General features: G+C 42.0%; 1 protein-coding gene across 6 annotated transcripts in view; it reads left to right on the top strand.

Annotated features, from left to right (window-relative positions):
- The first annotated feature begins 210 nt into the window (after window positions 1-210).
- LOC112252250 (kelch-like protein 25) overlaps window positions 211-24,256 on the top strand; it is a 35,889-nt gene continuing 11,843 nt past the window's right edge. For 2 of the 6 annotated variants that reach the window (XR_002953821.2, XM_024423323.2), the window contains exons 1-2: window positions 213-520; window positions 4,545-6,399. Coding sequence is in view for 5 of the 6 variants with exons in the window: in XM_024423323.2 (XP_024279091.1) it covers window positions 4,592-6,361 (1,770 nt within the window). In the remaining variant the exon portion in view is untranslated. Of the gene's footprint in view, window positions 521-4,544; window positions 6,400-13,891; window positions 14,028-24,256 lie in introns of those variants that run through there. The other 4 variants (XM_024423325.2, XM_024423327.2, XM_024423329.2 and 1 more) reach the window with 4 other exon arrangements.

The following is a 24,256-nucleotide window of genomic DNA, read 5'->3' as shown; positions in this document are numbered from 1 at the left end:
CTTGTCTTTAGAGTAATATCATTGCTAGGGAGAGAGGGAGTGCCCTCATCTTTGTGGAGAGACTTGAAAGAGGTTGAGGCAAGAGGGATTGGGTTAAATGCATTAGACACATTCATTGTGCAACTGACTAGATATCCACTTTCCCTTACAAATTATCTATGTACTGTAATTCATTAATTGTCAGTGGGCATGCTATTGTTTTGCTGTTACCACCAAGAGGAAGAGGGCGGATCCCATTCTGTCGTTTAATCCGATTGGTCTATTAGTTGTCAAAATCGCACCCAAAGATCTACTTTTATTGGTTGTTGTGCTGAATTGCATAAAATAGGTTGCCGGAATTGGGTAAAGAAACATACCACTGGATATGCATTTTTTTTTCCTGATTTCCCACCTCAGACCGAACCCAGTTGCAGACAAAGTTGCGTGAAAGGACCTCAACTACTTAAGAGTAAAATCATGGTTTAATCAATCAACCAGAAACTATACACTTCTTGGATTCCCGTTTAACAACCATATGTATGTGAGTATGCAGTCAATTGTTATTAGGCTACTTTGCAAGTGTTTATCTGGATGTTGGCTAGCTTGTCATCTGAAGTCTTGACAGAAGGAGTAACTAGGTGGACGTCGTTACTTCAGCTAAAGTTTGTTTGCTAGTTGGTTAACTGGCTGGCTAGGTAAATTAGTTAAACTTATTTTCATATATATATATATATATAACTAGCTAGTTAGCTTGACAGAACATAGGGTTAAACAGGTCTCTTTGATACAAATGGGTGGTACTCTAGAAATATGAGGGAAAAAAACAATGTAACGTTAGCTAGTTTGCTAACTGGTTAACTCGTTATCTAGTCCTTTGGCGAAACCATCGATAATTAGCTAGCTAGCGTTAACGTGCAAGGCCTGACAAGATCATTCTGAAGATATTTTGGGGGGCTAAGACTGTCAGGTTAGCTTGCCTTAACAATGTGAGCCTTTAAATTAATTTCGTTATCGTTATAATCGGACTTCATTAGCTAGCCTACAATGCAACGTTTATTGGAATGCCAGCTTTGATGTCATGACATGATTCCACATGTGGCTTGTGTTCAATTGTCTGAAGGAAATCGAAGCTATCTAACCACGCCACCTTTTGATGTCTTGATTCAACTTTGTACTTTTATAGGAGTTTTACAATTTAAATTGATTCACTCATCAGCTGTTGTAGCCTAGGTGATACTTCGTTAACGTGATAATTATTTAAGTTATTTGTTTGAAAGTAGCCAGCCGCCCACCACCCAAGATTTCAATATGATTGATCAGCGTAGTTATTTATGTCTTGCTGGCTAGCTCATAGGGGTGTATTTTGATGTCTCTGTTTAATAATAATCATAACACACTAAACAGGGTTGATTTCCATTCATAAATAAATGTTATTTGGCACCCTACTGAGACGTTGAAAGCAAAATGCATAATTCCAGGGCTATAGCATAATAGGCTAGGAGTAAACTGGGACCTTGGTGACTGAATTAATTTTAAAGTTAGGCAGTAAAACAAAATAGCTTTATTAGACTTAGTTGTGGAAAATAAGTTCATTTACAATTACAACTTTTACAATTAAAATCTTCATTTTCCAAGTCACACCAGACCAGACACATTAATAAATTCATCCCACTTTAGATGGCAGATTCAGTCCAAAATGTAACTCTTTGGCTTTTCTCTCTGGTCCATCTGGAACAGGATGGCAAAGTGGCCTCCAAAACAATTGTTTCTCAGCCATAAAGGATTAACTCTTCTACTAAGAGAAGAATTTTCATCTTTGAAAGCTCCTGGCTTGAAGGTCCCTGACTCCCTGGAGCTGTTCTTTCAAACACTTTTTCATTAGACTCACTCACTGGCTTGTCAAAGTAGCGTGAGGGTTTGAACCCACATGCCCTCAGTTGCACAGACACCAGCCATTTCCCAATGGGCCATGTAGAGTCCCTACGGATTGATAGAAGCTCTTGGTTATTAGGACTGCAAACCAGCTGGTGATCCATTCAGCATCACAAATGCAGAGAAGTTCCCTGCTTCAGACTCCTGAACCCCCGGTTATCCTCCATCCTCCCTGTGTCTAATAAAAAGGAGTAGCACTGGAATACAAACACCATGTGAAAAGATCCTGGAAAGGCTTTTAGTCAGAAGGGCTGAGATGTTTACGGAGGGAAGAAACAAGATGAGAAAATAGGGACCTTTTTTTTCTATGTTGCCTATTGGCAATCAAATTAAGAGGCCCCATTCATGTGTGAATGTCCTGGAAGTTTGGTATTTAGTCTCACAGAGAATGATTCACCATCGTCCTGATCATGCTGGGCATGACTGGCAGTTATTATTGGCAGTAATATCTGATTAACAGGTTCTATCTCCAGGCCATCGGACTGCTAAACAGTCCTCATTAGCTGGCCTCCATCCAGTACCTTGGCCTGAACCTTAGACACTGTCACTAACCGGCTACCACTCGGTACTCTATCCTGCACCTTGGACTGCTGTCCTATGTACATAGTCAACACTGCTCACTTAAATGTTTACCTACTGTTTTACCCACTTTATTTATTTACTGTATTCTAGTCATTGCTCATCCTATATGACTACTGCTGTACACACCTTTTCTAGTCATACTGTCTATATACACACACACACACACACACACACCATTCACATATTTATATTGCGGACTCTGATATTGCTGGTTCTGATGTCTTAATTTTTAAAGTTGAAATTGTGTTTATTGTATTGCTTCATTACTGCACTATAGGACCTAGAAACCCAAGCGTTTTGCTGCACCTGTGATAACATCTTCAAAACTGTTAGCCCAACCAATAAATGTTTTATTTTATTTGAGTAACATAAACCACCATCAGAACTCCTTTGGCCATTTTGTGGTTCCCCAGCCTAAGTAATGTTCCAGCTCACAAGCTGCATAGCATTTTTCCTGACTACATGAAATATCACCCAGCCCTAATCAGACCGGCCTCTAGAGGGAGCTTTTTTTGGGATCTGATGCTGCCCCCCCCCAACCCTCTTCAGTCTGTGCCTGGATCAGCGGTATTTGCTGGTGTAATTGGTACAGGACAATCGCACTGCTTTGCATTTACTAAATTTCATGGTTTGCTGTGTGCCCCATCTTTTTTGTGACTGACCTGCTGCATTGTGTTCCCTGTCAACCTGACATTGACATTTTTAAATGCCCTGCTGATGTGTGTATGCCTGTCTGTGCCCTCCAACCTGCAACAACTGAACCCAAACCTGTCTGCTTTGGACCCCAAACTGCATGTCAGCACACACATACTTGGGCTGCTACTATTAAAATTAAGTTGCTGAAACAGGGCTTTTATATACTCGTCTGTTTCCATGCCATGTAGTTAAAAGAAGACTTGATCCTTTTGGGATTGGAGTGTTGCTATGCGGTAGAAGTACTAACAGTGATTGAGCAGCAGTGTGCACCCCACGATATTTCCCCCTCTGTTGAGAAAGAAAAGCATTCTAATGAATATTGAGTGCAATGTCTGCTTGTCTGAGATTGGAATGACTTCACTAATTGAATGCTCTGTGGTATATAATGGTTTGAAAGCTCTGAATTGGTTTATATTAATTACTGTTAGTGTTTTGTGGACTTTGATAACAAGTGGGAGAGACCGTTTTAAAAAGGGATGCCCTGTGTTGACTGACCATTTTTAATAAACCTGCTCAACTGTAGATTTGCTGATATGCTATGAAACGTGCCAGTGAGTCTGCTTAATGATTTAATATGCATGTAGGCCATCGATAAGACATAACATAGGCTAGGAACTGTATCTACTACAATTTAATAAATAGGATTTGGTTACTTTGAAAGGTTGATTTTGAAAGGCTTTCCCACAAACTCTTAACAATTAGGCTATGCTTTACTCAGGAGATTCATTAAGTGGCTTGAATGTGCAATTTAGCTGAGGGGCGCATTCTGGCCGCATTACTCTGTGGGCCTTCTCTGCTGTGTGTGTGTGTGTGAGCTCTATTAATAAAAAATGCTGAGACTGCTGAATAATTTCAGACATCAAGTGATATCATAATGTTGTACCTACTAAGCACGGTTCATTTACATGAGTGTCTTTGAAGAATTAAAAAAAAAAAGCACTTTAAATAGCCTAACCCAAATCATAGGCCTAACTTGTTTGATTCAATAGGCATATCCACCTTAGGATGATCCATTTTCTGCAATTAGGCTTAGAGGTGTTGTAATAGGCATTATTCCAATGTAGGAATGGCATTCAAATAAGCAGCACGTTATCACATGATCTAGATGTTGCCTAGTAATTGAATACATTTCCCCCATTTGGTTGTCTATGATCAGTTGGATAAATAATACTTTTTTTCAAATTATATTTTAAGTCTGCCATTAACTTTGGGCCAATGAGTAGATGTAAAGAATCTTAAGTTTATTTGATTTAACAATAAATCCCCATTTGAGCTCAACTTTAGAAGAAAATTGTATGTTGGGAAAAATATCCACCAGTTTGTTTTGCATCTCATTTTCTGTTTTTGTTTTTCAGTAGTTGGAGAAATTAGGACAAGCGACTCCCTGGAGGTCTCTGAAACCATGTCAGTCAGTGTCCATGAAAACCGTAAGTCCCGGACCAGCACGGGCTCCATGAACATCTCACTGTTCCATAAGCCCTCGCATCCAGACAGCGTGCTCACCCACCTCAACACCCTCCGCAAGCAGTGCATGTTCACTGACGTGACGCTGTGGGCGGGGGACCGCTCCTTCCCCTGCCATCGGGCGGTACTGGCCGCATGCAGCCGCTACTTTGAGGCGATGTTCAGCGGCGGGCTCCGTGAGAGCCTGGACAACGAGGTGAACTTCAGAGACAGTGTGCATCCAGAGGTGTTGGAGCTGCTGCTGGACTTTGCCTACTCGTCACGTGTCATCATCAACGAGGAGAACGCGGAGTCGTTGCTGGAGGCGGGAGACATGCTGCAGTTCCACGACATCAGAGACGCTGCTGCGGAGTTCCTGGAGAAGAACCTGCACTTGTCCAACTGCCTGGGTATGATGCTACTGTCTGATGCCCACCAATGCAAACAGCTGTATGAGCTCTCCTGGAGGATGTGCCTGGTGCACTTTGAGGCGTTGCGGGACACAGAGGACTTCTACGGCCTCAACAAAGACAAGCTGCTGAACCTGATCCTCAGCGACGAGCTGGAGATCGAGGACGAGCATATCGTGTTCAATGCTGTGATGCGCTGGGTGCGCTACGACCTGGAAGGCCGCAGAGACTACCTCCCTGAGCTGCTGGGTGGAATCCGCCTGGCCCTGCTGCCCTCTGAGTGTCTGATTGAGGCGGTGGCCTGCGAGGAGCTGGTGATGTCAGACAAAAGGAGCCGGCAGATAGTGGAGGAGGCCATGCAGTGCAAGAAGAAGATCCTGCAAAACGATGTGGTGGTCACCAGCCCATGTGCCCGGCCTCGCAAGGCAGGCCACACGTTGCTCATCTTGGGAGGACAGACCTTCATGTGTGATAAGATCTACCAGGTGGACCACAAAGCCAAGGAGATCATTCCCAAGTCGGTCTTGCCCAGTCCCAGGAAAGAGTTCAGCGCCTGTGCAATTGGTTGTAAGGTCTACGTGACTGGGGGGAGGGGTTCTGAGAACGGGGTGTCCAAGGATGTTTGGATCTATGACACGGTCCACGAGGAGTGGTCTAAAGGAGCTCCCATGTTGATAGCACGGTTTGGCCATGGTTCAGCTGAACTGGAGAACTGGCTGTATGTGGTGGGTGGCCACACTGCCATAGCAGGCATCTTCCCAGCCTCCCCCTCAGTCTCCCTCAAACAGGTAGAGCGGTATGACCCACTCACCAACAAATGGACCATGATGGCGCCGCTCAGAGATGGTGTTAGCAATGCAGCTGTGGTCAGCGCCAAGCTAAAGCTGTTTGTGTTTGGTGGTACCACCATACACAGAGACAAGGCCTCAAAGGTGCAGTGCTACGACCCTCTAGAGAACCGCTGGGCCATCGCAGCAGAATGTCCGCAACCATGGAGATACACAGCCGCTGCTGTTCTGGGCAGCCAGATCTTCATAATGGGCGGAGACACTGAGTTCACCGCCGCTTCCGCCTACCGCTTTGACTGTGAGACCAACCAGTGGTCTCGTGTTGGGGACATGACTTCTAAAAGAATGAGCTGCCATGCGGTGGCCTCTGGGAACAAACTGTACGTGGTGGGAGGCTACTTTGGGACGCAGCGCTGCAAGACGCTAGACTGTTATGACCCCACGTCTGATAGCTGGAACAGTATAACCACAGTGCCTTACTCACTAATTCCCACTGCGTTTGTAAGCACCTGGAAACATCTACCTGCCTAGCAACCTTGACATGAACAAGGCGTGGTCTCCAGAACTGGGTAAGTGTTAGATGAATTTGGTTCTTATGTGTTCATTAACCAATTTAAAATACTCTGTCCTTTTCTAAGAATTTGTAAGATCCTTATTTGCATAAAATGGACAGAGCCCAGTCAACCGAAATTGGCCAATAGCGTTTATTCTCGAGAGCACTGGTCATAATACCATGTACATTGGTTTAAATATCTCACATTTTGTCATAGCGTCTTGAATGCCCCTCCTTCTCTCCGACAAGGACAAAGCTGCTTCTGAAGTCCATTCCAACCCACTAGCGCACATACATTACACACTATATCTGGATTATCTCCTGAAGTCTCACCACAGTATATTACCACTTGACAGTTCCAGTCACCCCTCAGATACGGAGAACTCTCGCTCTTGCTGTCTTATTTTATCTCCACATGGTTATAGCTGGGTCGGTTCAAACAGGTTAAGGATTCTCTTTGCTTACTTTAGACACATACATTCCTTCTTCCACAATGGTTATCATTTCCAATTACCCCTTGTCCATGCCAAACAACTTCTTTCTTATGAACTAACATTATTCATCAGATATAATAAAACAGGGTAGAATTCAATTAGTTATAGTTAAATGTATACATTGTAATCCTTTGAACATATTCATGGAGCACTTTCCATAAGATGTGTACTATATTTCCCCAAATTCTGATTTTTAAAGGCTTTCAAGTGAAAGCGACTCAAGTCTGCTAGCTGTTGATATGTACACACTCGGCAGACTGATCTCAGGATAAGTGAACGCCAGACTGCTAAGCTTGTCTAAGTTCTGCTTTTTAAAGTAGAGGTTGACCGATTTATAATTTTTCAACGCCGATACCGATTATTGGAGGACCAAAAAGGCTGATACCGACTTAATCGGTCGATTTAAAAAATAAATTAAAAAATAAATTAAAAAATATTATATATATATATATATATATATATATATATATATATATATATATGACAATTACAAAAATACTGAACACTTTTAATTAATATAATCAATAAAATTAATGTAGCCTCAAGTAAATAATGAAACATGTTCAATTTGGTTTAAATAATGCAAAAACCAAGTGTTGGAGAAGAAAGTAAAAGTGCAATATGTGCTAACTTTTCAGTTCCTTGCTCAGAACATGAGAACATATGAAAGCTGATGGTTCCTTTAACATGAGTCTTCAATATTCCCAGGTAACAAGTTTTAGGTTGTAGGATTTATAGGACTATTTCCCTCAATACCATTTGTATTTCATTAACCTTTGACTATTGGATGTTCTTATAGGCACTTTAGTATTACCAGTGTAACAGTATAGCTTCCGTCCCTCTAGTTAGCGCCGCTAACTAGCTAGCCATTTCACTTCGGTTACACCAGCCTAATCTCGGGAGTTGATAGGCTTGAAGTCATAAACAACGCAATGCTTGACGCACAGCGAAGAGCTGCTCGCAAAACACACGGAAGTGCTGTTTGAATGAATGTGTACGCGCCTGCTTCTGCCTACCACCGCTCAGTCAGATGCTTGTATGCTCAGTCAGATTATATGCAACACAGGACACGCTAGGTAATATCATCAACCATGTGTAGTTAACTAGTGATTATGATTGATTGTTTTTTATAAGATAAGTTTAATGCTAGCTAGCAACTTACCTTGGCTTACTGCATTCGCGTAACAGGCAGTCTCCTGTTGTGCAACGAGAGGCAAGTTGTTATTGTGTTGGACTAGTTAACTGTAAGGTTGCAAGACTGGATCACCCGAGCTGACAAGGTAAAAATCTTTCGTTCTGCTCCTGAACAAGGCAGTTAACCCACCAATACAACCAGACTGAAAACAATGACGAGTACAACCTGCAGTCATTCTCATTATTCTTAGCAATGATTTGGAAAAGTACAAACTCTGCAGTACCTGGATGATGGCTTTTGGGAGTGTTAGCTAGTACTATAGTAGCAGTAAAGGCTAGAAGGTTTATCAGGGGGAAATCGCTGTGCCTCTGTGAGGATCAGCAGAGCAGTAAGCCACTCAGACATTTATTTGTGAGCTGCATTAGAGGTTTTCCAGTCAATTGGCTAGTAGCCTATTGGAGAACATGCTGGGGCTCAATCGGTTTTACATGGCATGACCAGAGAGCAACCAAGAGATACTCTAATGGGGGTGGGTGCTGTTCAGTTGTGAAAGCCCGTAGATCCCAAATGTACCTTAACCCCATTAAGTATAGTCTAAAGTACAGCCCTGTAGTTGTTTCCTAAACTTACATGTCCTGTTTTTATCATGAATAAATGAGACCATCGCAGTTATTTACAGTTATGCATGTGCCTGAATTGTGCAATGTTATTTAACCCAATGCTATGGTTCTTATCTGAAAGGTAGGTGAGTGTGTTTGCTGATGCTGAGCTACTATAGTGGGATTGGAGTATTGCTGAAAAGACCTTCAAACCCAATAACCCCTGTAGTCTTAATGGATGATGTTGCTACAGGGGACAGGGAGGCTCAAGTCAGTGTCCAGTCATCTACCAGGCTGGTGAGAACAGAAGCAACTAACTTAGTTCACATTACCCCTGTGCTGTGAGCTGAGGTTTAGTCTCCTGTGTGTAATCATTAACACTCATCTTACAGCAAACATCACAGGGCTCCATTTCAAAGGAGCAGATGGCCCAGCTTCATAATTAGCCCCTGGGGGCCAGGCTAGAGAGGCTGGATCCCCAGGGTGGCTGCCCTTCCTCTCTCCCTGACTGATGAATGTGGCGGCTGGGCTGCCTGGGCGACTAGCTGGGTGACTCTGGTTGTTGTGAAATTGTTATGTTAGATATTACTACATGGTCGGAACTAGAAGCGCGAGCGTTTTGCTACACTCGCATTAACATCTGCTAACCATGTGTATGTGACAAATAAAATTTTGATTTTGATTTGAAGTTACAGCTGCTGTTACATCCTCACCCTCTCCACACATCCATTTCTCCCTAAACACAATTTGTTGAATGACTGCAACCAACTTCCCCTGTAAAGGAGTCAGAGGTGAGGTCAGAGGTGAGGTGACACTCACATGCTTTGGTCTGAGCAGGCCTGTGAATCCTGTTTCAGTTATTTACTTTATTTTTTAAATATTTATTTTTACAACTACAGCAGGTTAAAGGGGAGAGTAGACTACCTGCCCGCATCAAGCTACACTCCACCTGCTATTCAAGTATCTCTCTGGTACTGCCCCTGAACTTTAAGACAGTCTCGACTCCCCAGCAATATGGTTGAGCCATAGTGTTGGACCAAACCAGTGAACAGAAAAGCATGTCAGTACTCAGTAGGCACCTTTTATGCCAGAAGTGCGTATCCTAAACATTTTAGATTCGACTGGAGCCTCTTGTCAGACATTTTGGTACCCTCTTACACTTAATCAGATGTCAGGGCTTGAAGCGCTCACATTTTAATGAGGACTTTTTATTTTTTTATTTTAGAAGCCAGCCTGTGAGGACTAGGGTTACACTGGATGGTTTTGTGTGGTCGAATAGGCATGATTATTAATCCAATCCAATATGAGGAATGATTCTATGAAATATAATTTAGGAAATTTGAATCATTGGTCCATAATATTAAGCCTTTAATACTGTTGGTTTGTTTCCTTGTCAATCATTAGTGAAATTAGCATAATGACTATCTTTAATTAAATCATTAAAACCTTTAATGCAATTGCAGACAAGTTGACAACAGGAACACCGTGCATGTTTCTGAGTAAGTTCTGCAAAATGTAAAAGGTCCGAAGTTATTTTATTAAACCCGTAGTCCAGCCCTAGTGATGTCACTGCATACGTCATTATCTTCTACTCCTGAGACCAAAACCATGCCTATTCAACACAAACTCTTGTTTATATAGCTATATAAAAGCTTAGCAGTAAATGTCCAAGTTGATTTTATAGTGGAATGTTTGACTAATCTCTTACACTCCCCTGCAGAGTTCTGTCTTCATTCACACATTTCTCAGAACATTTCGTAAGAGGCAGAGAGCCTAGAAAACACATGTGGAACAATACTAAACCTCTATAATGAATATATATTGTTAATCTGTAGTCTAGGACCCTATAAATGTAAGGAGGGTGGGTTCTTATAACCCCTCCCCTTCTATTAATACAACATAAGCATAATCGATTATTATAATATATCAAACATTTGGTATAGCCTGTATCATGACCCCTAGGTGATCCCTTTTCAATACCAACATTGTAGAAACATTTTCCATACAGTGTATCTGGAGTACTGATGTGCTCAATTTGGCCTGCCTGTGTGTCTGAAGTAGAGGTCGACCGATTAATCGGAATGGCCGATTTAATTAGGGCCGATTTCAAGTTTTCATAACAATCAGAAATCGGTATTTTTGCCCTTTAAAAAAATAAAATAACTAGGCAAGTCAGTTAAGAACACATTCTTATTTCAATGACGGCCTAGGAACGATGGGTTAACTGCCTTGTTCAGGGGCAGAATGACAGCTCAGGGGTTCCAATCTTGCAACCTTACAGTTAACTCGTCCAACGCTCTAACCACCTGCCTCTCATTGCACTCCACGAGGAGCCTGCCTGTTACGAGAATGCAGTAGAAGCCAAGGTAAGTTGCTAGCTAGCATTAAACTTATCTTGTAAAAAAAAACAATCAATCAATCACTAGTTATAACTACACAACTATCTAGCTTGTCCTGCTTTGCATATAATCGATGCGACGCTGGGGGATGATTAAACAAAAGCACATTTGCGGGAAAAAAGCACAATCGTTGGACGACTGTTCCTAACCATAAACAACAATGCCTTTTAAATCAATACACAGAAGTATATATTTGTGAACCTGCATATTTAGCTAAAAGAAATCCAGGTTAGCAGGCAATATTAACCAGGGGAAATTGTGTCATTTCTCTTGCGTTCATTGCACGCAGAGTCAGGGTATATGCAACAGTTTGGGCAGCCTGGCTCATTGCGAACTAATTTGCCAGAATTTTACGTTATTATGACATAGATTGAAGGTTGTGCAATGTAAAAAGAATATTTAGACTTGGATGCCACCCGTTATATAAAATACGGAACGGTTCCGTATTTCACTGAAATAATAAACGTTTTGTTTTCGAAATGATAGTTTCCGGATTCGACCATATTAATGACCAATGGCTCGTATTTCTGTGTGTTATTATGTTATAATTAAGTCTATGATTTGAGCAGTCCGACTGAGCGATGGTGGGCAGCAGCAGGCTCGTAAGCATTCGTTCAAACGGCACTTTTGTGTGTCTTGCCAGCAGCTCTTCGCAAGCACAGCGCTGTTTATGACTTCAAGCCTATCAGCCTAATGGCTGGTGTAACCGATGTGAAATGGCTAGCTAGTTAGCTGGGTGTGCGCTAATAGCGTTTCAAACGTCACTCGCTCTGAGACTTGGAGTACTTAAAAAAGCCGCGGCTTTTGAAGCAGCTTACCCATCGCTCCACGAGTGTGCCTGTTGTCGATGTGTTCCTGGTTCGAGCCCAGGTAGGGGCGAGGAGAGGGACGGAAGCTATACTGTTACACTGGCAATACTATAGCGCCTATAAGAACATCCAATAGTCAAAGGTATATGAAATACAAATGGTATAGAGAAATAGTCCTATAAATACTATATTAACTACAACCTAAAACCTCTTACCTTGGAATATTGAAGTCTCATGTTAAAAGGAACCACAAATTTCATATGTTCTCATGTTCTGAGCAAGGAACTTAAACGTTAGCTTTTTATCATGGTACATATTGCACTTCTCCAACACTTTGTTTTTGCATTATTTAAACCAAATTGAACATGTGTCATTATTTATTTGAGGCTAAATAGATTTTTATTGATGTATTATATTACGTTAAAATAAGTGTTCATTCAGTATTGTTGTAATTGTCATTATTACAAATATATTTAAAAAATCGTCCGATTTAATCGGCTTTTTTGGTCCTCCAATAATCTGCATCAGTGTTAAGATCATAATCGGTCGACCTCTACTGTGAAGAGTTCTATAAATTACTCTCCACACCGACGCATTCACCCTAGCTGTACAAATGAAGCAAATCAGTACGCAAGATACATTTTACATAGTGTTTCTACCATGTTGGTCTCACAGGCTTTGCCCTCCCAAAGCGCTTCGTCGTTTTGAATCTAATGAATGTCCATAGGGAGGTGTAGACCTATTAGAATGCTCTCTTGGCACAGGGATGATACCTCTCTTGGCATCGCTGTGTCCTAGGGGTGGATTCTCCTCAGTTCAACATGGTGACTGTACAAAGGCCTGTATCCTCTTCTCATTCCTGACATTTGTTTGTGAAAGTCACCCACAGGGCCTTGAGCTTATGGTTTTTATTGGCCTGAGTGTGGCTTACAGCTGACTCCTTCCTGTATAGCGTGATAGTGGTTGGTTGTGGGAGGAAGTGGAAAAAATAGTGTTAAAGCTATGAAGAGGTGTCTGTCTTGCTTGGCTTGGAGATGGGGGTTTTCCAGCTCAGTGGTTATGCTCCACAGTGAGTTCAGATTTAATTGAATTACGCCCGAGCAGAAAATAAGGGGATACTATAACATCGTTATCGCTTTCACTCTCAGCAAACTAAAGTAACCTATTTACAGTACTCCCGAGTGGCTTCAGCAGTCTAAGGCACTGCATCTTAGTGCTTGAGGTGTCGCTACAGACATCCTGGTTCGAATCCAGGTTGTATCACAACCGGCGGTGAGTCCCATAGGGCGGCGCACAATTGGCCCAGCGTCGTCTGGGTTTGGCCGGTATAGGCCGTCATTGTAAATAAGAATTTGTCATTAACTGACTTGCTTGGTTAAATTATAAAAATAATACTGTATGAATCAAAGGTCTTCTGCTCCCACCCAATGCTATTATATTTTAAAGTATGTTTTTATGAACCTCAGACCCAGAGGCAACTATATAATGATGGTTGACCATAATTCTGAACAGATATACAGTAATGGTGTCTTTCTTTAATGAACCAATCTGAGTTTACCACCGATACCCTGGGCAATTTGACGAAGTTGCAGAGATGTAGGACAGATGCCCAGCACCCAGTCAGACATCTGAGCTCCACTACACTAAATGGTCCTCGGAGGGAGCCTGCCAGGCTTGCTACACACCTCAGGCTACAGTCTGCCTGTTCTTTCACCAGAACTTTCCACCGCAAGCAGCCACACTGTAGAGAATACTAAATGGCTGTACTAAATGGGCAACGTTAAACACATGGCCATTTCCTCTGCTTTAGTTTTACTGTTAATGCTTTTTGAGATTGGTTCAGTTTCTGTTCTATATTTTCTAACACTTTGGTTTCAAAGATACATTTAAAAAGTTACATGTGCTCTTATGTGGGCTGAATAGTGTAACGCAGAATAAAACAATTAATAGTCCCATGATGGTAGGGACCGCTTATCACTTAACCATAATTAATTCACATTACTTTACCAAAATTCCTCCATGTCTATATTAGATTTGTTTCATGACTTCATTATTTCATCTCATCTCTGTAGATTTCCTGTCTGATCGGGATAGGCATTTGACCTTTTGACTGTTCGAGTCCAAGAAGGGTGAAGAAAAAGAAACACGTTTGTGTATGCCATTTTTTTATGATTAAATTATTGAAACCGTAATATCAACTGGGTATGTCGTGGCACACAATCTTCAAAAAGGTAGTAACCTCAGCAGTGTGGCCCTTTTTAATTTGGCAGACAAAACACTTGTTTCCTGGACTCCTATGGTCAAGACTCCTATTTTATAGTAAAAAAAAAAACATAACAGAATAGTGCGTCGACATCTCATGTCTCAAGCAGTTATTCTCAGTGATAATTCGAAACTGGGCTTAATTTGGTAAGTTGAGGGTTACAAACAAATCTCTTTTCGATATAGACATACAGTTTAGTTTATGCCCATTCCTTGGAATTTTCTAAATTGATAAACAATTCTACCTTGAACGCTGCATGGGCATTAATTACCGGCACATCTGAGTAGGCCTGTGGTTTTATTTTACCAGTCCTGAACCTGTGACCAGGAACATGCTACGTAGGGGCAATATCAGAATAAATGATTTCAGTTATTATTTCAGTTATTTCAGTTTCAGTTATTATTTCAGTTCAAGAAACATGGGACCAAAACTTTACATGGCACTGGTGGAGCTTTGCTAGTTAGATGCACTATGCAGAAATTTCTCTGCCATTTCCTGGTTGCTAAAATTCTAATAGTTCACCTAATTTCAGTTTGATTAAAAAAGCAAGCATCGTGTAGAGCAGGGCTCTCCAGCCCTGTTCCTGGAGAGCTGCGTTCCTGTAGGTTTTCACTCCAACCCGACTCTAGCACACCTGATTCTAATAATTAGCTGGTTGATAAGCTGAACCTGGTTAGTTACTGTGGTTGGACCAAAAACCAACAGGAAGGTAGTTCTCCACGAACCGGGTTGGATGACAATTTGTTCTTAACCATGACAGAATAATTCATTTCGACATATTTATGCCCAACATAGGTACAAGGCCATCAGACTGTTAAACAGCCACCACTAACATAGTATGTTGGCAGCAGCCACTCAGACTCAACTCCAGCCACTTTAATAATGGAGAAATTGATGTAAAAAATGTATCACTAGCCACTTTAAACAGTGCCACTTAATATGTTTACATACCCTACATTACTCATATGTATATAATGTACTCGATACCATCTACTGCATCTTGCCTATGCCGTTCTGTACCATCACTCATTCATGTATTTTGATGTACATATTCTTCATCCCTTACACGTGTGTGTGTATAAGATAGTTGTTGTGAAATTGTTAGGTTAGATTACTCGTTGGTTATTACTGCATTGTCGGAACTAGAAGCACAAGCATTTCGCTACACTCGCATTATCATCTGCCAACCATGTGTATGTGACATTTGATATGCACCATGTAAACTGCTGTGAAATATATTTTCCAGCTGTTTTTACTTTCAGTTTTTTAAGCCAGATTAAGACTCAAACTAGATTTAACGGGAAGCATAGAAATGGCAATAGATATTGTGCTTATGTTGCTTTCAATGAGAATTAAAGATCTATAACACTTCTATGTGAATTTGGTCGGGATGCCCAAAAATTTGCATATTGCTGCTTTTAAAGCAAAATTGCAGCTCCATGTGTGTCCCAGTCCCACCACGTGACATTGTGTTTGAAAGCATGGTACACTTATGTTACTGCTTCTCTTACCTCCAGTCCAGAGGGATTGTATTGGGTAGCTGCATTGTGACTGTGCCTAGATCAGCTAAACCAGCTAATTTGTGTGGCTGTTGCAGAGGCACTACATCAGATTTTGTGGATATTAATCTTATCTCCCTGTGGCACATGTTACTGTCGCAGGAAACATGGTGTTTTGGCCCAATGTACTGGTGCTCCAACTGTAACGCCATGCAGCTGGTAGCTAGACACAGGGAACATAGAGAGCACTAGACTCTCCCTCACAAATCTACATACATTAAACACAGCTTCCTCTCCCCAGAATAGGGGGCTTTGCTTGTTCAGCCTGCCCTAAGTACACTGCTCAAAAAAATAAAGGGAACACTTAAACAACACAATGTAACTCCAAGTCAATCACACTTCTGTGAAATCAAACTGTCCACTTAGGAAGCAACACTGATTGACAATAAATTTCACATGCTGTTGTGCAAATGGACTAGACAACAGGTGGAAATTATAGGCAATTAGCAAGACACCCCCAATAAAGGAGTGGTTCTGCAGGTGGTGACCACAGACCACTTCTCAGTTACTATGCTTCCTGGCTGATGTTTTGGGCACTTTTGAATGCTGGCGGTGCTTTCACTCTAGTGGTAGCATGAGACGGAGTCTACAACCCACACAAGTGGCTCAGGTAGTGCAGCTCATCCAGGATGACACATCAATGCGAGCTGTGGCAAGAAGGTTTGCTGTGTCTGTCAGCGTAGTGTCCAGAGCATGGAGGCGCTACCAGGAGACAGGCCAATACATCAGGAGACGTGGAGGAGGCCGTAGGAGGGCAACAACCCAGCAGCAGGACCGCTACCTCCGCCTTTGTGCAAGGAGAAGCAGGAGGAGCACTGCCAGAGCCCTGCAAAATGACCTCCAGCAGGCCACAAATGTGCATGTGTCTGCTCAAACGGTCAGAAACAGACTCCATGAGGGCCCGACGTCCACAGGTTGGTTGTGCTTACAGCCCTGTGCTCTTCACAGATGAAAGCAGGTTCATACTGAGCACGTGACAGAGTCTGGAGACGCTGTGGAGAACATTCTGCTGCCTGCAACATCCTCCAGCATGACCGGTTTGGCGGTGGGTCAGTCATGGTATGGGGTGGCATTTCTTTGGGGGCCGCACAGCCCTCCATGTGCTCGCCAGAGGTAGCCTGGCTGCCATTAGGTACCGAGATGAGATCCTCAGACCCCTTGTGAGACCATATGCTGGTGCGGTTGGCCCTGGGTTCCTTCTAATGCAAGACAATGCTAGATCTCATGTGTCTGGAGTGTGTCAGCAGTTCCTGTAAGAGGAAAGCATTGATGCTATGGACTGGCCTGCCCGTTCCCCAAACCTGAATCCAATTGAGCACACCTGGGACATCATGTCTCGCTCCATCCACCAACGCCACGTTGCACCACAGACTGTCCAGGAGTTGGCGGATGCTTTAGTCCAGGTCTGGGAGGAGATCCCTCAGGAGACCATCCGCCACCTCATCAGGAGCATGCCCAGGCGTTGTAGGGAGGTCATACAGGCAAGTGGAGGCCACACACACTACTGAGCCTCATTTTGACTTGTTTTAAGGACATTGCATCAAAGTTGGATCAGCCAGGAGTGTAAAGTTTTCCACTTTAATTTTGAGTGACTCCAAATCGAGACCTCCATGGGTTGATAAATTTGATTTTTGTGTGATTTTGTTGTCATCACATTCAACTATGTAAAGAAAAAAGTATTTAATAAGAATATTTAATTCATTCAGATCTAGGATGTGTTATTTTAGTGTTCCCTTTATTTTTTTGAGCAGTGTATATTGGCAGTAGTCTGAACAGGCTGACATGGCATTGCACTGAACTTCCCTTTCCTGAAATCCACTGGCTCGTTGCTATCCCTACCCGCCCTGAAATTTCAAAACTTATCGCATTATGCAGCAGAGCTATGTTCATTCTGCTCCAGTCTAGACCGGTGTCCAGATAAGGATATCATGAGCCATTACACTGTAATAGGAGGCTGAGATCCTTCATCATACAATTACCATGAACCAGTGAAATGCCAAATCCGCTATTGTTTCTTCTTTAAAGAAAATTGCCTTTCTTCCACACTGTGTGGGGTGTGAAAGCAGGATGTGCAGAGATGTTAAGAATACAAAGCATTGAGACTTGTTAAGCAAACCTTATTGGTACCAACTTCCAGGGCATGTTCCATATTGTCTGAGAGCCTTACACAATAGTAGGCTGATACAGAACAAGTTAAAAGGTAATTGCCTGTCCTCCGCCTTTTACTAATTTAGAATGTAAAGGAATGCAGTCCAGCGTCTGACAGTCTACTAACTTTGAAGGTTAAATCTGCAGGATTATTCATAAATATTATCCTCTAAAGTGCTTTAACCTATTTCATCAACAGAAAAAGCTAAACTCATCGTAGTCTCTTGTTCGACGCTGTTTAAGTAGGGATGGGCAGTTATTCGCATACCCAAACGGACGTTAGTATTTGATTTACTTGCGAGACTAATTTGAGTACATAAATGCCTATTTTAATTAAAAGGCTTTGTCTAAAATTGTATTAAATTCTGTGACATTGCTACATACAATGAAAGACTATGCATTTCTAAATAGCTTGTTATTGTCACTAGAGGTCGACCAATTATGATTTTTCAACGCCGATACCGAATTATTGGAGGACCAAAAAAAAGCCGGTTCCGATTAATCGGCCGTTTTATAAGTATAACTTTATTTTTTTCTCTTTTCATGACAATTACAACAATACTGAATGAACACTTATTTTAATACATTAATAAAATCAACTTAGTCTCAAATGAATAATAAACCATGTTCAATTTGGTTTAAATAAGGCAAAAACAATGTTGGAGAAGAAAGTAAATGTACAATGTGCCAGCAAACGTTTAAGTTCCTTGCTCAGAACATGAGAACATATGAAAGCTGATGGTTCCTTTTTAACATGAGTCTTCAATATTTCCAGTTAAGTTTTAGGTTGTAGTTATTATAGGACTATTTCTATATACCATTTTGTATTTCATATACCTTTGACTACTGGATATTCTTATAGGCACTATAGTATTGCCAGCCTAATCTCGGGAGTTGATAGGCTTGAAGTCATAATCAGAGCTGCGCTTCAAGCATTGCGAATAGATGCTGGGAAACGCAGGAAAGTGCTGTTTGAATGAATGCTTACGAGCCTGCTGCTGCCTACCACCGCTCAGACTGCTATATCAAATCATAGACTTAATTATAATATAATAAACACACATACGAGCCTTAGGTCATTAATATGGTCAAATCCGGAAACTCATCTAGAAAACAAAACTTTTATTTTTGCAGTGAAATACGGATACGTTCTGTATTTTATCGACCGGGTGGCATCCAGAAGTCTAAATATTGCTGTTACATTGCACAACCTTCAATGTTATGTCATAATTATGTACAATTCTGATAAATTAGTTATGGTCTTTTTTTAGGAAGAAATGGTCTTCAGACAGTTCAACGAGCCAGGCAGCCCAAACTGCTGCATATACCCTGACTCTGCTTACACTGAACACAAGAGAAGTGACACAATTTCCCTAGTTAATATTGCCTGCTAACATGAGTCTTTTACAAATATTGCAGGTTTAAAAATATATACTTGTGTATTGATTTTAAGAAAGGCATTTATGGTTAGGTACATTGGTGCAATGATTGCACTTTTTTCACGAATGCGCTTTTGTTAAATCATCACCTGTTTGGTGAAGATGGAAGTAGGCTGTGATTCGATGATAAAATTAACAGGCACCACATTGATTATTTGCAACACAGGACAAGCTAGTTAACTAAAGATGGTTGATGATATTACTAGTTTAACTAGTGATTATGTTAAGATTGTTTTTTATAAGTTTAATTCTAGCTAGCAACTTACCTTTGCTCCTTGCTGCACTCTCATATCAGGTGGTCAGCCTGTTCTAAACACTGTAGGGTATTGACTTCTTATAGACACTGTGAGGGCATAGGCTTCCTGTAGACCTATATGCTAATTACTCTTGCTGTAACTTCTCCAACCCCTAACCGCTTCACGGAAACATGGCTCACTGGAGAGACTCTATCCGAGGCGGTGCAGCCAGCGGGTTTCTCCACACATCGCGCCGACAGAAACAAACATCTTTCTGGTAAGAAGAGGGGCGGGGGCGTATGCCTTATGGCTAACGAGACATGGTGTGATGAAAGAAACATACAGGAACTCAAATCCTTCTGTTCACCTGATTTAGAATTCCTCACAATCAAATGTAGACCGCATTATCTACCAAGAGAATTCTCTTCGATTATAATCACAGCCGTATATATCCCCCCAAGCAGACACATCGATGGCTCTGAACGAACTTTATTTGACTCTTTGCAAACTGGAATCCATTTATCCGGAGGCTGCATTCATTGTAGCTGGGGATTTTAACAAGGCTAATTTGAAAACAAGACTCCCTAAATTTTATCAGCATATCGATTGCGCAACCAGGGGTGGAAAAACCTTGGATCATTGTTACTCTAACTTCCGCGACGCATATAAGGCCCTGCCCCGCCCTCCTTTCGGAAAAGCTGACCACGACTCCATTTTGTTGATCCCTGCCTACAGACAGAAACTAAAACAAGAGGCTCCCACGCTGAGGTCTGTCCAACGCTGGTCCGACCAAGCTGACTCCAAGACTGCTTCCATCACGTGGACTGGGATATGTTTCGTATTGCGTCAGATAACAATATTGACGAATACGCTGATTCGGTGTGCGAGTTCATTAGAACGTGCGTTGAAGATGTCATTCCCATAGCAACGATTAAAACATTCCCTAACCAGAAACCGTGGATTGATGGCAACATTCGCGTGAAACTGAAAGCGCGAACCACTGCTTTTAATCAGGGCAAGGTGACTGGTAACATGACCGAACACAAACAGTGCAGCTATTCCCTCTGCAAGGCTACAGAGACAAAGTAGAATCTCAATTCAACGGCTCAGACACAAGAGGCATGTGGCAGGGTCTACAGTCAATCACGGACTACAAGAAGAAATCCAGCCCAGTCACGGACCAGGATGTCTTGCTCCCAGGCAGACTAAATAACTTTTTTGCCCGCTTTGAGGACAATACAGTGCCACTGACACGGCCTGCAACGAAAACATGCGGACTCTCCTTCACTGCAGCCGAGGTGAGTAAGACATTTAAACGTGTTAACCCTCGCAAGGCTGCAGGCCCAGACGGCAACCCCAGCCGCGCCCTCAGAGCATGCGCAGACCAGCTGGCCGGTGTGTTTACGGACATATTCAATCAATCCCTATACCAGTCTGCTGTTCCCACATGCTTCAAGAGGGCCACCATTGTTCCTGTTCCCAAGAAAGCTAAGGTAACTGAGCTGAAAGACTACTGCCCCGTAGCACTCACTTCCGTCATCATGAAGTGCTTTGAGAGACTAGTCAAGGACCATATCACCTCCACCCTACCTGACACCCTAAGACCCACTCCAATTTGCTTACCGCCCAAATAGGTCCACAGACGATGCAATCTCAACCACACTGCACACTGCCCTAACCCATCTGGACAAGAGGAATACCTATGTGAGAATGCTGTTCATCGACTACAGCTCGGCATTCAACACCATAGTACCATCCAAGCTCGTCATCAAGCTCGAGACCCTGGGTCTCGACCCCGCCCTGTGCAACTGGGTACTGGACTTCCTGACGGGCCGCCCCCAGGTGGTGAGGGTAGGCAACAACATCTCCACCCCGCTGATCCTCAACACTGGGGCCCCACAAGGGTGCGTTCTGAGCCCTCTCCTGTACTCCCTGTTCACCCACGACTGAATCTCAATCATCAAGTTTGCGGACGACACAACAGTGGTAGGCTTGATTACCAACAACGACGAGACGGCCTACAGGGAGGAGGCGAGGGCCCTCGGAGTGTGGTGTCAGGAAAATAACCTCACACAACGTCAACAAAACTAAGGAGATGATTGTGGACTTCAGGAAACAGCAGAGGGAACACCCCCCTATCCACATCGATGGAACAGTAGTGGAGAGGGTAGCAAGTTTTAAGTTCCTCGGCATACACATCACAGACAAACTGAATTGGTCCACTCACACAGACAGCATCGTGAAGAAGGCGCAGCAGCGCCTCTTCAACCTCAGGAGGCTGAAGAAATTCGGCTTGTCACCAAAAGCACTCACAAACTTCTACAGATGCACAATCGAGAGCATCCTGGCGGGCTGTATCACCGCCTGGTACGGCAACTGCTCCGCCCACAACCGTAAGGCTCTCCAGAGGGTAGTGAGGTCTGCACAACGCATCACCGGGGGCAAACTACCTGCCCTCCAGGACACCTACACCACCCGTTACAGGAAGGCCATAAAGATCATCAAGGACATCAACCACCCGAGCCACTGCCTGTTTACCCCGCTATCATCCAGAAGGCGAGGTCAGTACAGGTGCATCAAAGCTGGGACCGAGAGACTGAAAAACAGCTTCTGTCTCAAGGCCATCAGACTGTTAAACAGCCACCACTAACATTGAGTGGCTGCTGCCAACACACTGACACTGACACTGACTCAACTCCAGCCACTTTAATAATGGGAATTGATGGGAAATGATGTAAATATATCACTAGCCACTTAAACAATGCTACCTTATATAATGTTACTTACCCTACATTATTCATCTCATATGCATACGTATATACTGTACTCTATATCATCGACTGCATCCTTATGTAATACATGTATCACTAGCCACTTTAACTATGCCACTTTGTTTACATACTCATCTCATATGTATATACTGTACTCGATACCATCTACTGTATCTTGCCTATGCTGCTCTGTACCATCACTCATTCATATATCCTTATGTACATATTCTTTATCCCCTTACACTGTGTATAAGACTGTAGTTTTGGAAATGTTAGTTAGATTACTTGTTGGTTATTACTGCATTGTCGGAACTAGAAGCACAAGCATTTCGCTACACTCGCATTAACATCTGCTAACCATGTGTATGTGACAAATAAAATTTGATTTGATTTGATTTGGTCTTCTTTCTGTACTCTTCCTGCAGTTCTGGGTTGGTGTAAGCTTTCTCAGCTTTTGTCAGCCTACAGTAAAGCTTTCTTTTTGTCACTTGCTGATTGTCTGCAATTAAACAGGACATAAAGAAAAATATCAACAGTTTGTAAATAATATTTAAATTTAATAGTTCATTATATATATATTAAATAGTCTGTATGATTCAATTCTCATTACCGAAACAGAAGTTCTCTCTACCACAACTAGCCTTAAATTGCAGTGGTAAGTGAGAATGGTGTTGCGGAGGATAAGGAACCTTAGCATGTTTTGCTAACAATGGAGAAGACATGATGACTAAGCACATTTTTATCACTCAATGTACATAATTAGACATTAATTAATTATATTTTCATAGATTTAAAAACGTAACGTTTTTCTAAATGTGGGAAACTACCTGTATCGGTAATGATAATCAATACTGTCGTGTACGCAGTCTGACGAGATTGTTTAACTTTTAACTGGAGAAATATAAAGATCTGCTTACCTGGTAGCCATCTTGAAGGTACTGGCAGATTTGTTGCTTCATTCAAAATCAAACGTTATTTAAAATTCTCTGTGTAAACAGTCCAAATGTTGCGTAGGATGAGAACATCAGTCATGGACACTTTTTCCACCATTTTTTCATTTTTATACATGAATATTCGGTTAATAATTTATCATTTAAAAACATCTATTATAACATCCATTTATTTTTTTCAGGATATTTAAATTTTACTCTGTTTTAAATTACAACATTACAACATACATTCAGACAGAGCTGGACGCGTTGCGGTAATTAGAATTGCAGCAGAAAAGTCAGATCCGTATCATGCTGCTGTTTTCCAATAAATATGCCAACGTGAGGGAAACCTTATGGCTTTATTCTTGTGTGCGAACAGATTTGAATGACATGAAAATAACAGCCCTCCATACTTTCTGTAGATTTATCCTTCTCCTAGATATCTGGATAGCCAGTACACCGGTGTGCTCTGAAATTGTTTGATTGCTGATATTTATAGGAAAATATTTTTATTTTATTGAATACATTACAAGCATCGTTACATGTACTGTAGTGAAAATACACCCGCTAAATCACTTAATATCTTACTGTTTATTTTATAAAACAGCATTTTCCTTTACCCTCCAAGATTGTGCAATCCTCTCCAAGCTTCCTCTGCCTTTGCAGTTTCCTACATTTGCCAGAAAGCCTCGCAACATTCAGCTCTCTCTCCCCTGGTTGCCACAGTCAGAATTGGCTATCGTAAACATTCATAAAAAATTTGCTTTTTGGGCTTCATTTAAGGTTAGCAATGTCATTAACACGGGTGTGTTCATTATACAGTGGTCCCTGCAGCATACTCTCAAACTTGTGTGATTAGAACGCTTATTTAGAACATTGTTTCGAAACGTAATGTCCTAAATGTGACCAGTTTATTTTGGGATGCATGCAATGTTCAGACATCCTCAGAAGCTGTGTCCGCATAACACAATCATCCAAACCGGAAAATGTATGCTACATTATTCTTAGCGTTATCTGAGGAAAGATTTACTTAACACAACGGTCATATTTGGGTAACTTTCGGCTGACAAACCATAATATGAATTGGCT

Source organism: Oncorhynchus tshawytscha, linkage group LG06 (assembly GCF_018296145.1).
Source record: "Oncorhynchus tshawytscha isolate Ot180627B linkage group LG06, Otsh_v2.0, whole genome shotgun sequence".
Lineage (NCBI taxonomy): Eukaryota > Metazoa > Chordata > Actinopteri > Salmoniformes > Salmonidae > Oncorhynchus > Oncorhynchus tshawytscha.
Note: the sequence above shows the minus strand (reverse complement) of the source record. Positions and strands in the feature narration are given on the sequence as shown.